At 39.9% G+C, this 20,495-nt stretch overlaps 1 protein-coding gene and 1 non-coding gene across 2 annotated transcripts; both read right to left on the bottom strand.

Moving 5' to 3' along the window:
- Positions 1-1,049: 1,049 nt before the first annotated feature.
- Positions 1,050-13,164, bottom strand: TAT (tyrosine aminotransferase). Its single transcript, XM_059382143.1, has 12 exons — positions 13,057-13,164; positions 12,203-12,449; positions 11,960-12,064; positions 8,839-8,906; positions 7,347-7,505; positions 7,011-7,149; positions 6,561-6,613; positions 5,187-5,339; positions 4,421-4,549; positions 4,000-4,083; positions 3,149-3,247; positions 1,050-2,239 (listed from the first exon to the last, which is right to left on the bottom strand). The coding sequence occupies exons 2-12, from the start codon at positions 12,438-12,440 to the stop codon at positions 2,099-2,101; spliced, it is 1,368 nt and encodes a 455-aa protein (XP_059238126.1). The 5' UTR covers positions 12,441-12,449; positions 13,057-13,164; the 3' UTR covers positions 1,050-2,098.
- Positions 13,165-20,032: 6,868 nt separating this feature from the next.
- On the bottom strand, positions 20,033-20,136 carry LOC132006287 (U6 spliceosomal RNA). The gene has a single exon (XR_009401053.1). It is a non-coding gene; the product is annotated as a U6 spliceosomal RNA (small nuclear RNA).
- Between the last annotated feature and the right edge of the window lie 359 nt (positions 20,137-20,495).

Below are 20,495 nucleotides of genomic sequence, written 5' to 3'. Positions count from 1 at the left end.
TATGCACATGTTAAGATAAAACGTCTTGTGTAAACCACCAAGTCTTCCTGTATAGTTCTGGACAGAGATCTTTTGGGGGTTGGGGCCAGGGGCGTATAGGAAAAGAGGAACCGGGTACTTTAAGAAAATTATTGGCATTGGTGGCATACAGGAAACATATCTTTATCATCTCAATTGTTTTATGTTCCCTTTGGATTTGACACATTTATAAGGTAAATTCTAGTGGGAACTCACTAAGTATGGACTTTTGATGTTTATTTTTGTAAAGGAAATTGAACGGGTGTGACTGGCAGGGTTGAGACCTGAAGTTCCTCTTCTAGATAAGGAAAATTTCTCTTAGTGAGTAATCTCCAGACTGATTATAGTATACCCCTGCCCCCAACCTTGCAAGATAATTTCATGCTTTTTCCTTTAAGGGAGGTCATGAGGAAAAAAACTTGTCAATTGGGCATAAGAGGATTTGCAGGCAAGAGGCCCATAATGAAAGACATTTCATACCTCTCATTCCCTGGGTCAATAACCCCTTCAGTTTCATTCATCGGTGAGTGGTTAGTGGATCTAGAGCATAGGAATTCAGCACCAGAGATTGGGAGTCCAAAAAAGTAGGAAGTGGGAAGTCAAAGGTCAGAGGTTTATAATGTTGCTTCTTGGTTTGCCTTGTTTTTAAGTAGGAAGCCAAAAGTTGAACTCCCAAATGAGATGTATCAGGAATAGTGTTTCTTTTTATTTATTTATTTATTTATTTATTTATTTATTTATTTGACAGAGAGAAATCACAAGTAGATGGAGAGGCAGGCAGAGAGAGAGAGAGAGCCCGATGCAGGACTCGATCCCAGGACTCTGAGATCATGACCTGAGCCAAAGGCAGCGGCTTAACCCACTGAGCCACCCAGGCTCCCCTCGGGAATAGTGTTTCTTAAGTAATTCCCAATGTCAGAACATGGACAAAGAAACAAATGAAGCCTAGAATGCACCAATCAGACTGAACAATGAACAGCACCTGGAAATAGGAATTCCCCACAGAGGAGAATAACCACATCACAAAAGAGCATACTTAGTAAAATTTATTTTTTTAAAAAAAGAAAACAATAATTTATGCTCTTGACAAAATAAAGGATCTTGTCAATATAAATGTTTCTTAGAAAACATATGAAAAGATAATATAATATATATATGAATAAATCAATATTAACCTTACAGAAAAAGCAATGATTCCATAAAAATGATAAGTGAGGATCTTTCTGGCCCTTACACCACAGTATTTTGGGAAGGTCCTATGATTCCTCCTTTTTTTCTTTTTCCATATAGATGTGCCCTCATTTTAAGAAACCCTGATGTACACACATCTAAATTTAGAAAGTTCATTGATTACCTTTAAATCAATAATTCTACTTATTTACGTATGTATGTATGTAATACACTCCAAGTGGGGCTGAAACTCATGATCCCAAGATCAGGAGTCATATGCTTTACCGACTGAGCCAGCCAGGTGCCCTGTAAAATCAATAATTCTTTTAAAAAATCAACAAGAAAGTTTCTGTAAGGGATCCTTCAAATTAGAAAATTTTCCTACTGTGTTTAAAATGTAATTAATGAAATATATGTGTCCCCAACTTCTTTCGTTTATAGTTCTATTGCACAAAGCAAAGTATACCTGAAGTGAAGCAGTAACAGAGTTGGGCCTCAGACCTGACTGGAAAGAGTGTGCTCTTACTTATAGCATGAGGAAATGTTTGGGGCACAAATTCTCTCAATCTTTTATTTCTCTCATCATGAGCTTTTTTTACTTTTCTTGTCTCTACCAGTTTCTGGTAAATTTTGCTCACCTAGTACTCTCAGGGGAAAAGGAGGAAGCAATACAGGAGGGGGCAGATTCCTGAATTAGTGAGTCACTCCAGCAGAGCAAAGTGAGAGGAGCTTCTGGGATTCGGTGTGTGTACATGGACATAGTTGGGGGGAAAGCAGGAGCAATTCTGAATCCTTGATCTGCTTTTGAGGCCCCTCTCCCAGTAGGGGCATCTGATTCCACTTTAGGAATAGCAACGCCCAGTCCAGCCCTCCCTGGATGGGACACATACTCAAGAGAATGGAGTTGGGCCTATTTGTCACACTCCTCCTGGCTCCCTTCCGCACAATGGTAGTGCAGCTCACAAAACTCCTGGATCCGGCTACAGGCCTCCAGCATCATCACTTTGGGGACCGTGATTACCACTCGGAAGAAATTCGGGTACTCGAAGCACTGCAGAGATAAGAGCCTGTTATTTTTGTAGCAATTGAATCTTGTACTAAACCTCCCTAAAATGATCAGGGTCCTAATCAGCAGAAAGCAGTGACGTCATTGACTCAGAGCTGTCGGTTTGCTCAGTTCCACCATGGAAGGTGAAATGAAATGAAATGGGGTAACTTATGTCAGGGGGTTTTAAAATGGACCCAGGAGGTTATTAAGAAGATGGACTTTAGGCACCTCTTCACTGGTGAATCCATGAACTTTTGAACTGGGCCAAACCACCAATCTTACAAGGACTCAGCCAGAATTCTTATGTACTCCTTCCTGCAACTTGCTGTATAAGAGTCTTTGCTCAGTGATAGCCTTAGTAACAAATTATATTCAGCCAAGATTAGTTTTCTGCCACCAATCAAAATTCTATAAACAATAAATATAAGCATTTCCTTTTGTCTTTAAAAACCCTTGACTTTTGTTCCGGGGGGATGGGGAGGGTTGGGAGTGGAAGTACACTATTTGGATTGCTGTCTAAATCTGTGCTCCCCGAATTCCAATTCTGAGACTCCAAATAAATGTTTTTGTTTTATTTTAGTTCTGCTTCTTTTCTCAGTTGACACCATCATTGAGGTGCTAAGTCTATAACAGTTAATTCGTCTTGAAAGGGACTTGTGGGACAGGCTTGTCTCCCCTCACCTAAAATGTTCCACCACAACTTTTCTCCCCAGTACAGATGGGATAATGATGGGGGAGAAACACATCTTAAAATCGAGGCCATGAGACACATCAGTTTAAATCTTATCAAATGAGAATACACTTTGTTGGGGCAAAAAAAAAAAAAAAATCAGGTTAAAGACCAGCTCAGGGAGAGCTCCTGAGGCTCTAGAAACAGTTGAGAATGTCCTGAGGAGAGACACAAGCACTCACCGTTGCTGGGAGGCAGTGGACTGATTGCTCAGCAACTAACCGCTCCGTGAACTCCACATCATTCTCAAATTCTGGGAAATGTTCCATCTCAATTCCAACCTATACCAATAACAGGGAGAGGCAAATTTATCAGAAGGAGGGAAAACAGACCAACTCCCTATGCTAGAAATTAAGGTAGGGACTGCTCTACAAAGTATCTTGGAATGCCACTACTGAAAACTAAGAGTTCTAACACTTATGAGGTCATGGAATTTTTCATAGGGAAGAGAGAATTATATTTATATTAATATTTAAGTTTTTTGAAGAGTTCCTTCCTGGATGATGATAAATGAGAGCTGCAAACAGAATGCCAGTATTTCTCTAAAAAGCATTACAGGCCAGGCAATTCTTGATTGCATGGAACAATCCCACCTATTGCAAGATACTTAGTATCCCCAGTCCACAAAAATGCCAAGAGCATCTCCCCACAGCTGCCATAACGCATTCTGCAAACAAACAAAACTCCCATATATTCCCACACACTCCTAGGGAACCAGTACCATTCCTAGTTGAAAAGTACAATGGTGTGGAAAGCCTCTTATTTGTGTCTTTTCTTTTTCTTATTTCTATCTTCTGTCTTCCCTGTATCTACCCATAAAATGATTTTCTGAATCAAGGAATTAAGAAGTCATTTTAAAGGGTGTTTTGTTGTTGTTGTTGTTGTTTAACACTGAGGTTAAATCATGTTAGTGGGCAATTCAGAATAAGGAATTCCTAAACTGCCTGGCCCGGAAGCTCAGTTGGTTGTCTCTGTGAGTGCTGCAGACTGGCTTGTTTGCCCTATACCAACTACCCGCCACCCACATACTTACCATGAGGTACATGGCCCCGGAAGGGCGGACTGGCTGGAGTCCAGGGATGGCAGCCAATGCCCCATAGCAAAGATCAGCATTGGACTGTAACAGGAGGCAGGAAGATGTCAAGGGACAAAATTTAAGTGAAAGAAAACCAAGTCATTAAAAGTAGAACCCACACCGAAGGCAAGGAGTCTAAGTTTGCTCTCCTGGCATAAAGGGTCAACAAGAAAAAGTCTTATCCCCGGAAGCTTTCAACCAGGAGCTGAGTGAAGTACCAGAAATGAGAGAAATGTCAGGTGGCCGGTTACACTGATGCCACCTCCTGATTTGGAAGCCCCGTCATGGAACACTGCTCCAGAAATGAGGACCCATTATCCCTAATTCCTCTGGTGACTTTCCCTGCCTGCCAGAGTGGAAGGCCACGGGCTGCGCTTACCTTCAGGAGGCTCAGGGTGTTGTGGTAGAACTCCTGAGGGGTGCGATGCAGGATGCTTTTCAGAGCTCCCTGGACAATGGTGCAGGGTCCCAGGATCCGCTGACTCAGCTTCACCAGCCCATCTCGGATCTAAAGTGCCCCAGCAAACAGATTATTTAGCCTTCCTTAAGCATTCCAGCTTTGGGGATTCTTGTTCTGACCATTCTTTTTATCAGGCTTTACATCTCTGAAGAAGCGATGGTGCCTAGTGGCATTCTTGGATTAGACCGCTTGGGTTTTAGCCCAGCTCTGTCACATACCTCCTGTATGACTCTGGGCAAATGCTACAATGTCTTAGTGCCTCACTTTTCTCAGCCATAAAAGGTAGATGATACTAATCCTGACCTCATTGGGTTGCTGGGAGGATTAAATTAAAATGATGTATTTTGAACACTGGCACATCGTAAGCCTGCAAATAGCACCAGGGATCATTACCACTATTGTTTCCTTTTTTGCGGTCTGAAAACTAGAAGCGGATGGAACTTCTTCACAGAGCCAGGTACAGGAAAACTGAGTTTTGGAAAGGAATAACTAGTACTCTCTTTACCAGCATTTTTCCAGGCACTCAGAACTACGGGACCAAGGAGAAAGAAAAAAAAAAAAAAAAAAAAAAAAAAACCAAAACACTACAACAACAAAACAAATCACCTCCTAACCACTACGCGTGCAAAGTAAATATATACATATATACTAAATTAGAAGTACCATTTCACCAAATTTTTCTTACCTCGTTGCCAAAAATGTCTCTTCGGTCATGAATGAGGATCCAACCCAACCTCCAGCCAGGAACCAGCCAGCGCTTGGCCAGACCTCCACAGGACAGGATGGGCACGTTGCTGCTGAGGGTGGCCAGAGGCTCAAATGTGGAATCCGAAAACACCTGAGGAGAGTAGATGCTTGTTCGAGTTGTCTCCTGGCTTACTTTCCTCCAGATCCCATGTCTCCCAACCTCCCACCCTTTACTTTGTATAACTAGGGACGGGGCCTTGGATTCCTGGGCTCATCCTACCCAAAGCATGAATGGGAGCCCAAGAGGCTTCAAAGGAGACTGTCCCAAGATATTTAACCTGGTGTCTGGTCTGGATTAAAGGAAGCCTACAGTGAGGACACTGACCCCGGCCCAGGAATATGTATATGTATAACTCAATGAAGCTTGCTCTGGGGAATGAATGCCTGTTGGAATTAGAAATCTAAAAGTAAAATTGGGGCCCACAACTGTTTGTCTGAAATTCCTGGGCCCATATTTGTTGCAGAATGCAGAATTTTTTGGATTTTGGAGACGTTATGTAGCACATGTATCATATGTTACGTAACACCCCAAAGGCAGTCGGGAACACCACTCCTAATCAAGCAGATTAACATCTCTGTCCCTTTCCCTACATTTTTTATTTTTTTATTTTTTTAAAAAGATTTTATTTATTTATTTGACAGAGATCACAAGTAGGCAGAAAGGCAGGCAGGCAGAGACAGAGGAGGAAGCAGGCTCCCTGCCGAGCAGAGAGCCTGATGTGGGACTCAATCCCAGGACCCTGGGATCATGACCCGAGCTGAAGGCAGAGGCTTTAACCCACTGAGCCACCCAGGTGCCCCGACCTTTCCCTACATTTTTGACAAATATATAGATCTGTAAGTGAGATACATCAAAAATCTTCAAATATCTTTGTATCAGGTCAAGTCAGGTTTTTCCACCAGATGAATTTCAAAAATCTTCAGATTTTCAGCTTTTTGGACTTTGGAAAATTGGCTAAGGTGTCGTAGATCTATATGTATGCTTTTTTAAAGTGGGGGGAGGAGGAGTAGAGGGAGAGGGAAAGAGACCATCTCAAGCCGACTCCACACCCAATGTGGAGCCTGACAGAGGACTCCATCTCACAAAACTGAGATCACAACTTGAGCTAAAATCAAGAGTCAGATGCTTAACCGATGGAGCCACCCAGACACCCCAATCTATGTATACTTTTAAGAGTGCAGGGATACTGATTTGCTGTACTGAAATGATTAGCAATTATAGAATTACTTCTGGTTATTCTAGATGCTAAAGGTCCCATGAAATAATTTGGAATTGAGATTACTGTAGTGATATATCCTGCCCAAGACTTACCATGTCTCCATAGATCTCATCAGCTAAGATGGGTACACATTGCCTTGCAGCCACTGAAAAGAAGAGAAATGGGCTGAAATCATTTACTGTGAATTGCCTAAGCAATTAATATTCACCTGGACTTGTTTTATTTTGCATTCCATGTTTGTGTGTTTTGTTTTCCTCTTTAAGAACTATATACTCTTCTTATACTCTTCGAGGGTACAGAGCCTAAATTTTCCATTTAATCAACTGGATATTTCAAACTCTCTCTTCCACAGAGGGGAATGGTGCAGGGGCAAGTGTTGCCTTCTTCCCCTTGTAGACAAGTCCTACCTTTCCAGTGGCATGTTATTCACTGGGAAACCCCGTGGAGCTCCCCCTTTCCATCCCCCATTTCTCATTCCAGGAAACAGTTAAAGGATTCCATTCCCATATCTGCTCCTGTCAAATGAAGTCTGATGGACTTACCAGCCAGAATTTTCTGGAGATGACTTCTACTGAACACTGACCCACAGGGGTTTGATGGGTTGTTAACGATGAGACAAGCTGTCTTTTCATCAATCAAAGATTCCAGTTGTTTCAAGTCGATTTCCCAAGACTTCTCTGGCTAGGGAGGAAGAAAGGGTGAGACCAAGATGATTCTGAAAAATTCAGGGGTAACATTCACCTAACACTGTCTTCTAAATAAAATGTGTTTGTGGCCTCCACCACCCACTTCCAGATCTTTCTGTGCTAAGATAATTGTCATATATTATTACGACATAATAATTGAGCACTTGCGTCTAAAATTAAAAAGTTGTTTACCAATAAATTGTAGAGTTTGACCTCAATTCCCATCGATTCAGCCAAAGTCCTGTAGAGAGAGAAACCAGGTCTCGGAACTAGGATGTTTTGTCCTGGGTTGGCCAACACAGCTAAACAAAGTTCAATAGCCTGACTGCAGCCACTAGTCAGAATGACATCCTGAAAAGAAATAAAAGGCTCACTTTGTTAGGAGTTCCAACAGCAACAGAAGAAAAGAGATTATCCAATGGGTGAGTGGCAAGCAAGAATAAACTTACTTTTACAAGTTCTAAGTGAAGTAGTAAAGGACTATACTAAGAAGACGGACTTTAGGCACCTAGTACTAAATGTTGAAAATGTTGACCACTTAAAAGACGTAAATTACTTGAGGGCACCTGGGTGGCTCTGTTATTTAAGCATCTGGCTCTTGATTTCAGCTCAGGTCATGATCTCAGGGTCATGGGATCCAGCCCCAAGTCAGGCTCCACACTCAGCAGAGAGTCTGCTTGAGATTATCTCTTTCCCTCTTCCTCTGCCCTTCCCTGCTCTTTCTCTCTCTCTCTCTCTCTCTCAACTAAATAAATAAATCTTAAAAAAAAAAAAAAAAAGGAAGTAAATGACTTTAAAAAGGACATAGCAGCTGTGACTCAGAGATTTCCATGAGAGATCATTTTGACCTTGGACTTTTTCACTTGGCTAGTTATTTTGACCAAAAATTTAAAGCCTGACTCTTCTCTGAAATATAGACTGAGGGCCCCTCTTATGTTAAGAAATATCAACCACACAGAATATACAATAGAGGGAGAGGGACATTTAAACTTGGCACAGCCATCAATTTGATATGCCATAGTACATTGATCTTCCCAAATGAGTGGACCTCAGGAGAAAGAGGGAAGTTACAAACTTAAGAAAAGATCCTATTGGTAAAATTTTTTTAAATGTTACTTATTTGGTGTTCATGAATTATTGTTTTTTAATGAACTTTTGTGAAGAATCAAATGTAGGGGGAACTCAGAGTCCTTTGAGGCTCCTTAAGACAGGAGACCACATAAGTTGTATTGTAATGACATCATCATCATATTGTAATGACATTAAATATAATCATGGATTAGAGGATGCCTGGGTGGCACAACCAGTTAAGCATCTGCCTTCGGCTCAGGTCACGATCTCAGGGTCCTGGGATCGAGCCCTGCATCAGGCTCCCTGCTCAGCAAGGAGTCTGCTTCTCCCTCTCCCTCTGCCTGCCATTCCCCCTATTTGTGCTTGCTCTCTCTCTCTCTCTCTCTCTCTCTCTCTGACAAATAAATAAAGAAAATATTTGAATATATATGTATATAACCATGGATTGGCAGCTTCACTATATGAGAAGTCCTCAAATTGCCAAAGGGAAATTCTCCACACCTTCCCCCCGCCCCCAAACCCTGATTCCTTGTGGGACAGAAACAAGGAAGAAGATACATATTGCCCGATACTGCAGAACTGCTTCAGAGCTGATACAGGGTCTAAGACTTACCTTAGCTTCCAGGGGTGCCTCTGGCCGGTGGTAGTAAGAAGCAATCTCCTCCCGACTGGATAAGTAGCCTGAAAGTGTAGATTGGAGAAGCTGACCACTATGCCTGAGAGCCAAGAGGGCTTCCTGCGACCTTCTGCTCCTGCTTAGAGTACGTGCTATTCAGGTTAGCTCTCAGCCACCACAGAGAAAGGAGATTGACTTTATGTTTTACATTTTTATAATAAGCTGAAATGTATGGGGGCTCCTGGGTGGCTCAGTCAGTTAAGCATCTGCCTTCGTCTCAGGTCATGATCCCAAAGTCCTGGGACTGAGCACACATCAGGCTTCCTGCTCAGCAGGGAATCTGCTTCTCTCTCTCCCTCTGCCTGCTCCTGCTCTCTCTCTCTTTGTCTCAGTGTCTCTCTCTCTCTCTCTCAAATAAATAAATAAAATCGTAAGAAAAAAAAAAAAGCTCAAATGTATGATTAATAACAAGGAGAACTCTCCAAACCATAAAATACTCTGCACCATCTTGGTTACTGTGATTATGTTTTATTTTTCATAAAAAAAAGAAAGCAGGATTCAGATTATTTCTATATCCCTTCCAGGCACTATATTTTTTGAAAAGTTACAGTCGATGCATTCAATACACTGGGTCCCTTTTAAGTTTTTTAGATCATATGATATACCTATTTGTGGTTTTGCACAATATTTTTCTTTTACATTTTATTCTTGAACAATATTTCCAAATGTTGGCTTACAAACATGAGGTAGAGTTACCATGATATAAATTATCTTTTACAAAATTGCTTTCCATAAAGATTCCACCTCCACTCAGAAAGTCCAGATACACTATTTCATAATGTTCCACTTAATAAAAATAAATGTTCTGAAGTTATACAAATCAGCACTTCCTTAAGTATTCATAAGGAAGAGCATTTTCTTATATATACATTATGATCTGTATTTCTTTTGGCAGGAAATGTTCATATCCTTTGAATATCTGTCACATGGAGAATTGGCTCTGGTTTTTCAGGTTGAATCAGTTCCCTAATATTTTGGGCATAAAAGTTATAAACTTGTTTTATAATCACATTTTAGTCTTTTTTTTTTTTTTTTTTAGATTTTATTTATTTATTTGACAGAGAGAGAGAGTGATCACAAGTAGGCAGAGAGGCAGGCAGAGAGAGGAGAAACAGGCTCCCTGCTGAGCAGAAAGCCCAACATAGGGCTCGAGCCAGGACCCTGAGATCATGACCTGAGCCAAAGGCAGGGGTTTAACTGACTGAGCCACCCAGGCTCCCCCTTTTTTAAATTTTTGTTGTATGAAACTTTAAAAAGCGTAAAAAACAAACCTAAAAGTTTTGTCCCTCAGACCTCTCTGAAGTATTTTTAAAATTCTATTTTAAGGGGCACCTGGGTGGCTCAGTGGGTTAAAGCCTCTGCCTTCAGCTCAGGTCATGATCCCAGGGTCCTGGGATCAAGCCCTGCATTGGGCTCTCTGCTCCACAAGGAGCCTGCTTCCCTCTCTCTCTGCCTGCCTCTCTGTCTACTTGTGATCTCTCTGTCAAATAAATAAATAAAATCTTTAAAAATAAATAAATAAAATAAAATAAAATTCTATTTTAGTGGGGCACGGGGTTGGCTCACTAGTCGGTTAAGCCTCTGCCTTCGGCTCAGGTCATGATCCCAGGGTCCTGGGACTGAGCCCCACTTCAGGCTCGCCGCTCAGCCCGGAGCCTGCATCTCTCTGTCCTTCCACCCGCTGCTCCCCTGCTTCTGCTCTCTTCCTGTCAAATTAATAAAAATAAAATCTTTTAAAAAATTCTATTTTAGCATGAAACTGGACTTGTATTCTGCATTAGAAATATGTAATTATGGCTTGGCTCTGTGACAACAAGGATGGATCTTAGAGGGTATTAGGTCGAGTGAAATAAGGCAGGCTGAGAGAGACAAATTCACTTACATGTCAAATCGAAAAAGCAAACAAATGAACGAACAAACAAACAAAAAAGCTAAATCAGACCTATAAATACAGAGAACGGACTGATGGCTGCCAAAGGGAGATGGGCTGGAGGATGGGGAAAAATGGACAAGGGGATCGAGTTATGAAATGCGTTAGTGATGAGGATAGAAGGCACAGCACAGGGAATACAGTCAATGATACTGTAATGCGGTATATGGAGACAGATGGTTGCTACGCTGTGGTGAGCACGGCATGACCTACAGGGACGTTGAATCACTATGTTGAACACCTGAAACTAGGGTAATACTGTATGTCAACTGTATTCAAACAAAAAGTAAAAATAATTTTAGAGAAGAATATGTTGCTAGGTGCACATAATAGAGAGATGGGCAACACTGAAATAAAGCCAAAGGATCACGGATTTTATTACAATGCTTGATGTGGAAATGTTTAATAGATGGAGACAGTTAAACATAAATAAGAATAGGAATGGTTAAAATGGGTGAAGAGGTCAACTGTATGGTGACGGACCGTAACCAGACTTGTGGTGGTGATCACTTTGTAGTATATAAATTTATTATATTATATTATATAGCTGTACATCTAAAACTTATATTTTAAAACCACCTACATAGGAATATTTCTTTCTGTCAGAAAGAACCTTCTCATCTTCAGGAGGAAAACCCCTTCTTTATATTCTAGTTTGTTTTTATCTCTTTCACCCGAGACGTTTAAAACAGCATTTAATGTGGTTAGAACTCAAGTTAAAATAATCGCCATATGTACGGAGAAGGGGACATAAAGCCAAGAAGCTATTTACATATGCATTAAGTAAATTAATTTAGGACCTGGAGGGTTCAGTAAGCAAGCAGCTGCAATGACACCCCAGGCCTTCCTATTAGAATTAGCAGTGATAGGATAGGAGTGCAATCGAGGAAGAAGAAAGCTTAGAGGAGGGCTCCGCGTGCCAGAGGAAGCGAGGAAAGAAGCTGGACTCTGCTGGCTGTGTTTAAGCATTCTGAGATCGCGTTCCCCAAATCCAAACGACCACTGCATTTTAGCCTTTCCTTGGGAACTGTGCATCAAGGAAGCAAGGAGAACCGCTCGAAATTTATTCCTAATAGAAGGGCACTAAAGATTTGGAAGCCACTGGTTAGAGTCTCAGGAGAAGCTTACCAATGGAGGGGGCATAGCCGTTATATTTCCCCGAGTCCAGGGCATCTTTCATGGCTTGGGTAACTTCAGGGTCTGTAGGCAGGTTTCCAAACACAGTAGGGTCACCTTTTCATGGGAGAAAAGAAAAAGCCACCAAGATGTTACTTTTCCATGCCCAGTGCTCAGACTCTACCTCTATTCCCATCTTCTCCAACCAGCTGTAAGCAACAGTGATCGCCCCTCACCCAAGAGCCCCCAACTCACCAATCGACAGAGCAATCATGGTTTTGTCTGGATTTGGCTTCACCTTCATGCTGTCCACGATGGCCCGGATGGGATTGAAAGTTTTGTTGGACATGTCTGAAGGCTTCACAGACCATCTGGCCTTCCTGCTTTTCCTTTTTTCTGGTAAGGAGCTTCTCCCACCAATGTTGACATGCATATCCAGAACGGAGGGGAGGCTGCTGTTGCCGTTCATCTGAATCACATACGGGTCCATCATTCGTGGAGCCTATGGGAAAAAGGAGGTCCCTGTGACTCTAGCAACAGAGCACCATCCTGAGGGGCCATATTTGGGCTTACAAATCAGAGTGATTTCACTAAGCATCTCTTTTCAAACTGCCTTCTTTTGCCAAATTTCTCATGTTTTCTTGTGAATGAGGGGAATTTTAAGACCTGCTGAGATAGAAGACAAAGCAAGAACCCACTGTATAACATTAGCAAAGACCGTTCCATTGAATACTTATCTACTGTGAGATTTGCTGTGTGCAACCCTAATGCCTGTAAAATTTTAACAGCTCTCAGTGCAACTGAAAGGAAATGACATGAAAACTGTGAAACCATCAAAGATTATGTGTTGCCTCCTTTCCAAGCAAAGCCTATCCAAGAATCTCCCTAATGCTTCAACAGACCGTGTCTTGCCCTCTGCAGAGAAGAACCAGGAAAAACAATTCCACATGGTTAGAAATTTAGCATTAATCTTGTCATCAGTAAAAATAAAGTCCTGTCCCATAAGCATCTTACTGCCCTGTGGAAAAAGAAGTCAATACACCATAGAGGAAAAAAAAAGCTTACATCCCAGTTACCACCCCCAGATTAGCTGAGGCTTGAGATTTTACCTTCCAGCTAAAGGAGAAACAGCCTCTAAGGAGAGAAACCTGGAAGCTCTCTTAGTGTCCTTTCACAGGTTACAGTGACAACAGCCTCAGATGCAGTTCTTGACTCCTGAAATAGTCTGCACATATGGGCGTTGGGCCCAGAACTTTTGTGCTATTGGTTAGGGTGCGATGGAGGTGGCCAGCCCTCCCGCCACTCCCCTCCTCATTTCTGAGGCTTCTCACCTCGAACCCTTCCCCCACCCCACCAGCAAATCAGGAGTTTGTCCTCACTTCACACATCTGGAATTCTCTGTGTTAACTCTTTCTGGACACTTTGTGAGACGTCTGAGAGGACTGTCAGAGGATCAGTTATGATTACAGTCGGCAATTTTTATTAAATCTCTTTTGATCCGAAACAACCCAGTAACAAGTTAACAGCACAGAAACGTGTAAGGTAAAAAGTGAGAGTCGTTCCTTGTACCCTGGTCTCTGTAAGCTCTATTCTTGCTTCCAGGGGTAGGGAGTGGTCATGATTTGGCCATTTCTATCATTCACCAAGATGGATTCATAGGTAGGTATGCAGAGGACAAAATACATAGATACAAGATAGATACACAGATACATAATTTCAGAGGTTTTCAAAACACTGAAGGGATCAGGTTTACAATTTGTTCTGCAGCCTGTTTCTTTACTTCCTACATCTTGTCTTCCTTTCCTGGTCCAGGAGGTTCTACTTCAAGTCACAACAAACTGTGCAGTTGAAGCGAAATAAGTCCCACTCAACAAATAGCTTAAACCACAGAAGGGTTCAAGGCAATTAAAACCTGAGCAATGTCATCTTGTCCTCTGAATTCTCCCTCATGTACTGGTTAAGGAGTAACTGGAAGAAAAAGATGTCAGTTGAGGTCTAAACAAAACAACTTCCCTAAGCACACACGGCGGAAATCTCAGCATTCTGGCAAGCCTATGGAAAATACTGTCCATTCAAGGGTTAAGAGAAGCCTGGGGACTCCATGGCTCCGCTCCTATCTGTTTATTTATTGGAAGACAAAGAGTTGTTACATAAGTTCTTTCTTCTCCATTTACTTTTGGGTGATTCCAGTCTCCAGGGGAGTTGAATAACCTTTTATTTTTTCTGGACCTTTCTTCTCTTAGTGCTTTGAAGAACTTATCTAACACATTCCCTTCCCCAAACCAAAGAAGCAAGCATTCACTACCTCATCTTACCAGGGGAGCAGCAGAAGCATAAAGCAAGGACAGGAAGCCTGCCAGGTCAAAGAGAATTTTAGTTCTAAAACTGGAAGCCAGGCACCCTGAGCTAGAGACCTATTGCTGCTCTGTTTCAAAAATGCAAACACACAGCCTGTTCTTGCGACATCCAAAGACACAGGGAAGGAAAGACCTGTCAGTTCTGTTATTTGGCACCCTATAGCAAAAAGCAAAGCCTACTTTGTTTTACTAAATGGTGGTTAAATATGGCACAGATAGATGTATACTTCACAGGATGGACAAGGGTTCGACTTCGCATACTTGCCAACACAATGAGAATATAGCATTGTTCCCAAAGCACACAGATTTTGTCAAGGGAGAAGACCTTTCTCTCCTAAATGCTTTTATTCCTCAACCACCTCTATTTGAAATACATACATGAGGATCAGAGAACATAAGAAAAAATTAAAAGCATTTAAAATCCCATCACCAAAAAAAAAAAAATAAAAAAAATAAAAAAAATTAAAAAATAAAATCCCATCACCAGTCCTAACACATTAGTCTTATTCCTCCCCCCCAGAGTTGGGAATTATGTTCTATATCTTTTTTTTTTTTTTAAACTGAGATAAAATTTGGGTAACAAAACATTCACTGGTATCTTCATTTCAGAGTTTAAGATTCAGTGATTTCTGGTACACATTGTACATCACCACCATCTAACTCCAGAACATTCTCTTTTACTCTTACTTTTTCAGTAGTTAAAACCCTCATATAGTAAATTCAAATAGAGATGTTTATAAACTAATCCCTGAACACCTTTCCCCACAACCCCACTCCATAAAGATGGCTTCTTTAGTCATTTCTTGCATATCTTTAGTGTTTTCTGTTTTTTTTTTTAATTTTCTTTCTTTTTTTTTTTTTTTTATAATTGAGAAAGAGAGAGGGTGAGAGAGACAGTGAGCACAGCTGGGAGGAATGACAGAGGGAGAGGGAGAAGCAGGCTCCCTGCTGAGCAAGGAGCACCACATGGGGCTTGATCCTCGGACGCTGAGATCTTGACCTGAGCTAAAGGCAGATGCTTACCCCACTGAGCCACAAGCCACCCGTGTTTATGGTTTCTTTTTTTTTTTTTTTTTTAAAGATTTTATTTATTTATTTGACAGAGAGAGATTACAGGTAGGTAGAGAGGCTGGCAGAGAGAGAGAGAGAGAGAGAGAGAAGCAGGCTCCCCGCCGAGCAAAGAGCCCGATGTGGGACTCGATCCCAGGACCCCGAGATCATGACCTGAGCCGAAGGCAGCGGCTTAAACCACTGAGCCACCCAGGCGCCCCATGTTTTTGGTTTCTATACAATACTTATGTAGCTGGTTTTAAAGTTGTTTGAAAATCTGGATACTACATATTTGTTCTGCAGCTGCTCTGTCCCTTATTGCAGCCACTAGTCAAAAGCAGCTACTGAGTACTTAAAAAGTGGTGTTGGTATAAAATACACATCAGGTTTTGAAGACTTATATAAAAATAATGCAAAATAATTCATCAATAATTTTATATTGATTACATGCTTAAATATTTTGGATACATTGGGTCAAATAAAGTACACTATTAAAATTAATTTCAAGTTGCGCAGCGGAAGTGTGCTGGGTCCATAAAATGAATTTCACCTACTTCTTTTTACATTTTAAAGTACTTCTACTAGAAAATTTGAAATTACTATGTGGTTTGCATTGTGTCTATTGAATAAGGCTGTTCTTTTTTTTCATAAATCATTAAATTTTTTAAAGTTTTATTTATCTTTTTAAATTCAACTAGCCAAGATACAGTACATATCATTAGTTTTTGATATAATGTTCAATGATTCATTAGTTGAATAATGCTGTTCTATAGCTTGCCTTTTAAAAAATCTTAACAGGTTGTCTTGACATCCTTTCCATTTTCATACATGGAGATCAATTTCATTCCTTTTAATGGCTATATAGTATTCATTTAATCATTCTACTCTTGTTGACATGGGACAGATTCTCATTTTTTTCTCTTAAAATAAAGCATATTAAACACACTCATTAATAATGATTGAGAAGTTTTGTAAGTATCCTATAATGTGTGGGATAGTTTCCTAGAGGCAGAATCACATTTTGAATACTGATAGACCTGCCAAACTGATCAGCTGATAGGCTACAGAAAGAAGAGACAATATAGATATGGTATCTTGACAACCTGCCACTCAAGAATTAGACTCTCAATGATCTCAGCTACACATGAGACTCGGGTTCAACTCCCCCTCCCACACAACCACACAGTCTATGGGCTTGGTGTTCGGTCCTCACCAGGAAGTTAACACAGGAGCTCCAGATTACTCAGATAATCAATTCTGGGGTAGCAGCAGTATCAACCCACCTATGTCTCTGGTGTTCCATTCCTTTTCATTGTTTGGCCTCTGGGGTATTCCCTTTTTGTATCTTTGGAGCTCAGTCAGACATTTTGTTATATATTTTAAAAAATATTTTATTTTATTTGAGAGAGAGACAGTGAGAAAGAGTGTGATCAAGGAGAAGGTCAGAGGGAGAAGCAGACTCCCTGTGGAGCTGGGAGCCCAGTGCAGAACTCGATCCCAGGACTCCAGGATCATGATCTGAGCTGAAGGCAGTTGCTTAACCAACTGAGCCACCCAGGTGCTTTTTTGTTATATTTTATCCAACATTTCTAGATATATATTTTTAGATTAAACTATAGTTGATACATAATGTCACTTTAGTTTCAGTATACAGCATGGTGATAGGACAATTATACATGTTATGTTGTGCCCATCACAAGTGTAGCTACCATCTGTCACCGTAGGACACTATTACAGTATCATTGATGGTATGTACCCTATGCTGTACCTTCATTCTCATGACCTACTCATTTTATAACTAGAAGTCTATACCTCCCACTCCCCTTCACTCATTCTGCCCATCTTCCAATTCTCTTCTCCTCCTTCTTCAACCATCAGTTTGTTCTCTAGTTACAGGGCTGATTCTGCTTTTTTTTTTTGTTTGTCCATTCATTTGGTTTTTAGATTCCACATTTAAGTGAAATCATATGGCATTTTTCTTTCTCAAGGTGACTTGTTTCATAAACATAATACCCTCTAGGTCTACCGATGTTGTCCCAGATGTTAAGATCTCATTTTTTATGGCTAAGTAATATTCCACTGTGTATGTGTGTTGTATATGTGTATCAAACCTTCTTTAACCATTTATCTATCAATGGACTTGGGTGGCTACTATATCTTGGCTATTATAAATAATGATGTAATAAACATAGGATAGGGGTGCATATATTTTTTTGAATTAGTGTTTTGGTTTTGGTTTTCTTTGCATAAATACCCAGTAGTGGAATTACTGGATATTTCTATCTTCAATTTTTTGAGAAAATTCCATACTGTTTTCCACAGTGGCTGCCCCAATTTGCATTTCCACCAACAGTATATGAGGGCTCCTTTCTCTTTACATCCTCACCAACACTTGTAATTTCTTGCTTTTTTTTTTTATACTAGCCATTCCAGCAACTGTAAGGTAATATCTCAATGTAGTTCTTTGATTTGCATTTCCCTTATTAATGATGTTATGCATCTTTTCATGTGTCTGTTGGCCATCTGCAGGTCTCTTTGGGAAAATATCTATTCAGGTCATCTGCCCATTCTTTAATCAGATGATTTGAGAGTTCTTTTGGTATTGAGTTGTATAAGTTCTTTATATATTGTATATCAACCCCTTATCATATATATCATTTGAAAATATCTTCTCTCATTGAGTAAGTTGCCTTTTCATTTTGTAGATAGTTTCCATCACTGTGCACAAGCTTTTTATTTCAGTGTAGCCCCAGTAGTTTATTTTTGCTTTTGTTTCCCTTGCCTGAGGAGACATGTCTAGAAAAATGTTTCTATTGCTGATGTTAAAGAGATTATTGCCTATGTTTTCTTCCAGGAGTTTTATGGCTTCAGGTGTCACATTTAGGTCTTTAATCCATTTTTAGTTATTTTTGTGTATGATGTACGAAGGTGGTCCAATTTCATTCTTTTACATGTAGATGTCCAGTATTCTCAAAATGATTTATTAAAGAGGCTGTCTTACCCCATTGTATATTCTTGTCTCCTTTGTCATAGATTAACCATATAAATGTAGGTTATTTCTGGGCTCTCTACTCTGTTCTCCTGATCCATGTGTCTGTTTCTGTGCCAGTACCATACTGTTTTGATTATTAAAGCTTTGTAGTATCTTGGAATCCAGGATAGTGACACTTCTGCTTTTGTTCTTCTTTCTCAAGATTGCTTTGGCTATTTGGGGTCTTCTGTGTTTCCATACAGGTTTTAGAATAATTTCTTCTAGTTCCATGAAAAATACAACTGATGTTTTCATAGGGATTTCAATGAATCTGTAGATTGCTTTGGGTAGTATGGATATTTTAACAATACGAATTCTTCTTATCCATGAGCATGGTATGTCTTTCCATTTGTTTGGATCATCTCAGTTTCTTTCAAAAATGTTTTGTAGTTTCCAGAGTACAGGTCTTTCATGTCCTTGGTTAAGTTTATCCTAAGTATTTTATTCTTTTGGTACAATTGTAAATGAAATTATTTTCTGAATTTCTCTTTCAGCTATTTCATTATTAGGGTATAGAAATGCAAAAGATAGCTGAATATTTTGCATCTTGCAACTTTACTCAGCTTATTACTTCTAATAGCTGTGTGTGTGTGTGTGTGTGTGTGTGTGTGTGAGAGAGAGAGAGAGAGAGAGAGAGAGAGAGATCTTAGAGTTTTCTATGTATAATATGTCGTCTGCAAATAAGGATGTTGTAACTTCTTCCTTACCCATTTGAATGCTTTTTATTTATTTTTCTTGTCTGATTGCTGTGGCTAGGACTTTCAGTAATAAGTTGAATTAAAGCAGTGAGAGTGGACATCCTTGTTTTGTTTCTGAGCTAAGAGCAAAATCTGTTTTTCACTTCTGAGTATATTAGCTGTGGGTTTGTCATATATTGCCTTTATTAAGTTGAGGTATGTTTCCTCTAAGCTCACTTTCTTGGAAGTTTTAATCATGAATGAATGTTTAATTTTGTCAAATGCTTTTTCTGCATTTATTGAGATGATCATATGATTTTTATCTCTCATTTTGTTAATGTGGTGTATCACATTGTTTTCTGGATATTGAGCCCTCCTCTCATCTCCAAAATAAGTCATACTGAATGGTCCTTTTAATGTATTGTTGAATATAATTTACCAGTATTTTGTTGAGGATTTTTGCATCTATGGTCATCAGGAATATTGTCTTACAATTTTTTTTTTTTTTTTTTGGTTTGGGCTTTTTTTTTTTTCCAGTGTCTTTGTCTGGTTTTGGTATCAGGGTAATGCTGGTCTAATAGAATATATTTGGAAGCTTTCCTTCCTATTTGTTTTCTTTAAGGTTTGGTAGAATTCAAATGTGAATCCATCTCGTCCAGGACTTTTGTTTGTTAGGAGTTTTCTGATCACCAATTCCATTTCATTATTAGTAACTGATCTGTTTTTCTGATTCAGTTTTGGAAGGTTGTATACTTCTTGTTATTTTTTCATTCTTATAGGTAATTTATGATCCAATCTGTTGGCATATGGTTTTTCATAGTAGTCTCCTATAATCCTTTGCATTTATGTGGTGTCAACTATTCTCCTCTTTCTTTTTTTTAAATTTATTTTTATCTTTTTATTAACATATAATGTATTATTTGTTTCTGGGGTACAGTTCTGCGATTCATGAGTCTTACACAATTCACAGAAAAATATGGAACACTTCATGAATTTCAATGTCATCCTTGCACAGGGCCCATGCTAATCTCTGTATCATTCCAGTTTTAGTATAAGTGCTGCCAAAGAGAACACTATTCTCTTTCATCTATTATTTTATTTATTTGAGTCCTCTTTCATTTTTCTTTGATGGGTCTGGCTAAAGGTTTATCAATTTTGTTTATCTTTTCAAAGAATCAGCTCTTGGTTTCATTCATTTTTTCTTTTTTTTAATCTTTCTCCACTTTATTGTAATTTTAAAATTTCTTTTCAGCATAACAGTATTCATTGTTTTTGCACCACACCCAGTGCTCCATGCAATACGTGCTCTCCCTAATACCCACCACCTGGTTCCCCCAACCTCCCACCCCCCACCCCTTCAAGACCCTCAGGTTGTTTTTCAGAGTCCATAGTCTCTCATGGTTCACCTCCCCTTCCAATTTCTCTCAACTCCC

The sequence above is a fragment of the Mustela nigripes genome, chromosome 17 (genome assembly GCF_022355385.1).
Source record: "Mustela nigripes isolate SB6536 chromosome 17, MUSNIG.SB6536, whole genome shotgun sequence".
NCBI classification, from domain to species: domain Eukaryota; kingdom Metazoa; phylum Chordata; class Mammalia; order Carnivora; family Mustelidae; genus Mustela; species Mustela nigripes.
This window is presented reverse-complemented; position numbering and strand designations above follow the sequence as displayed.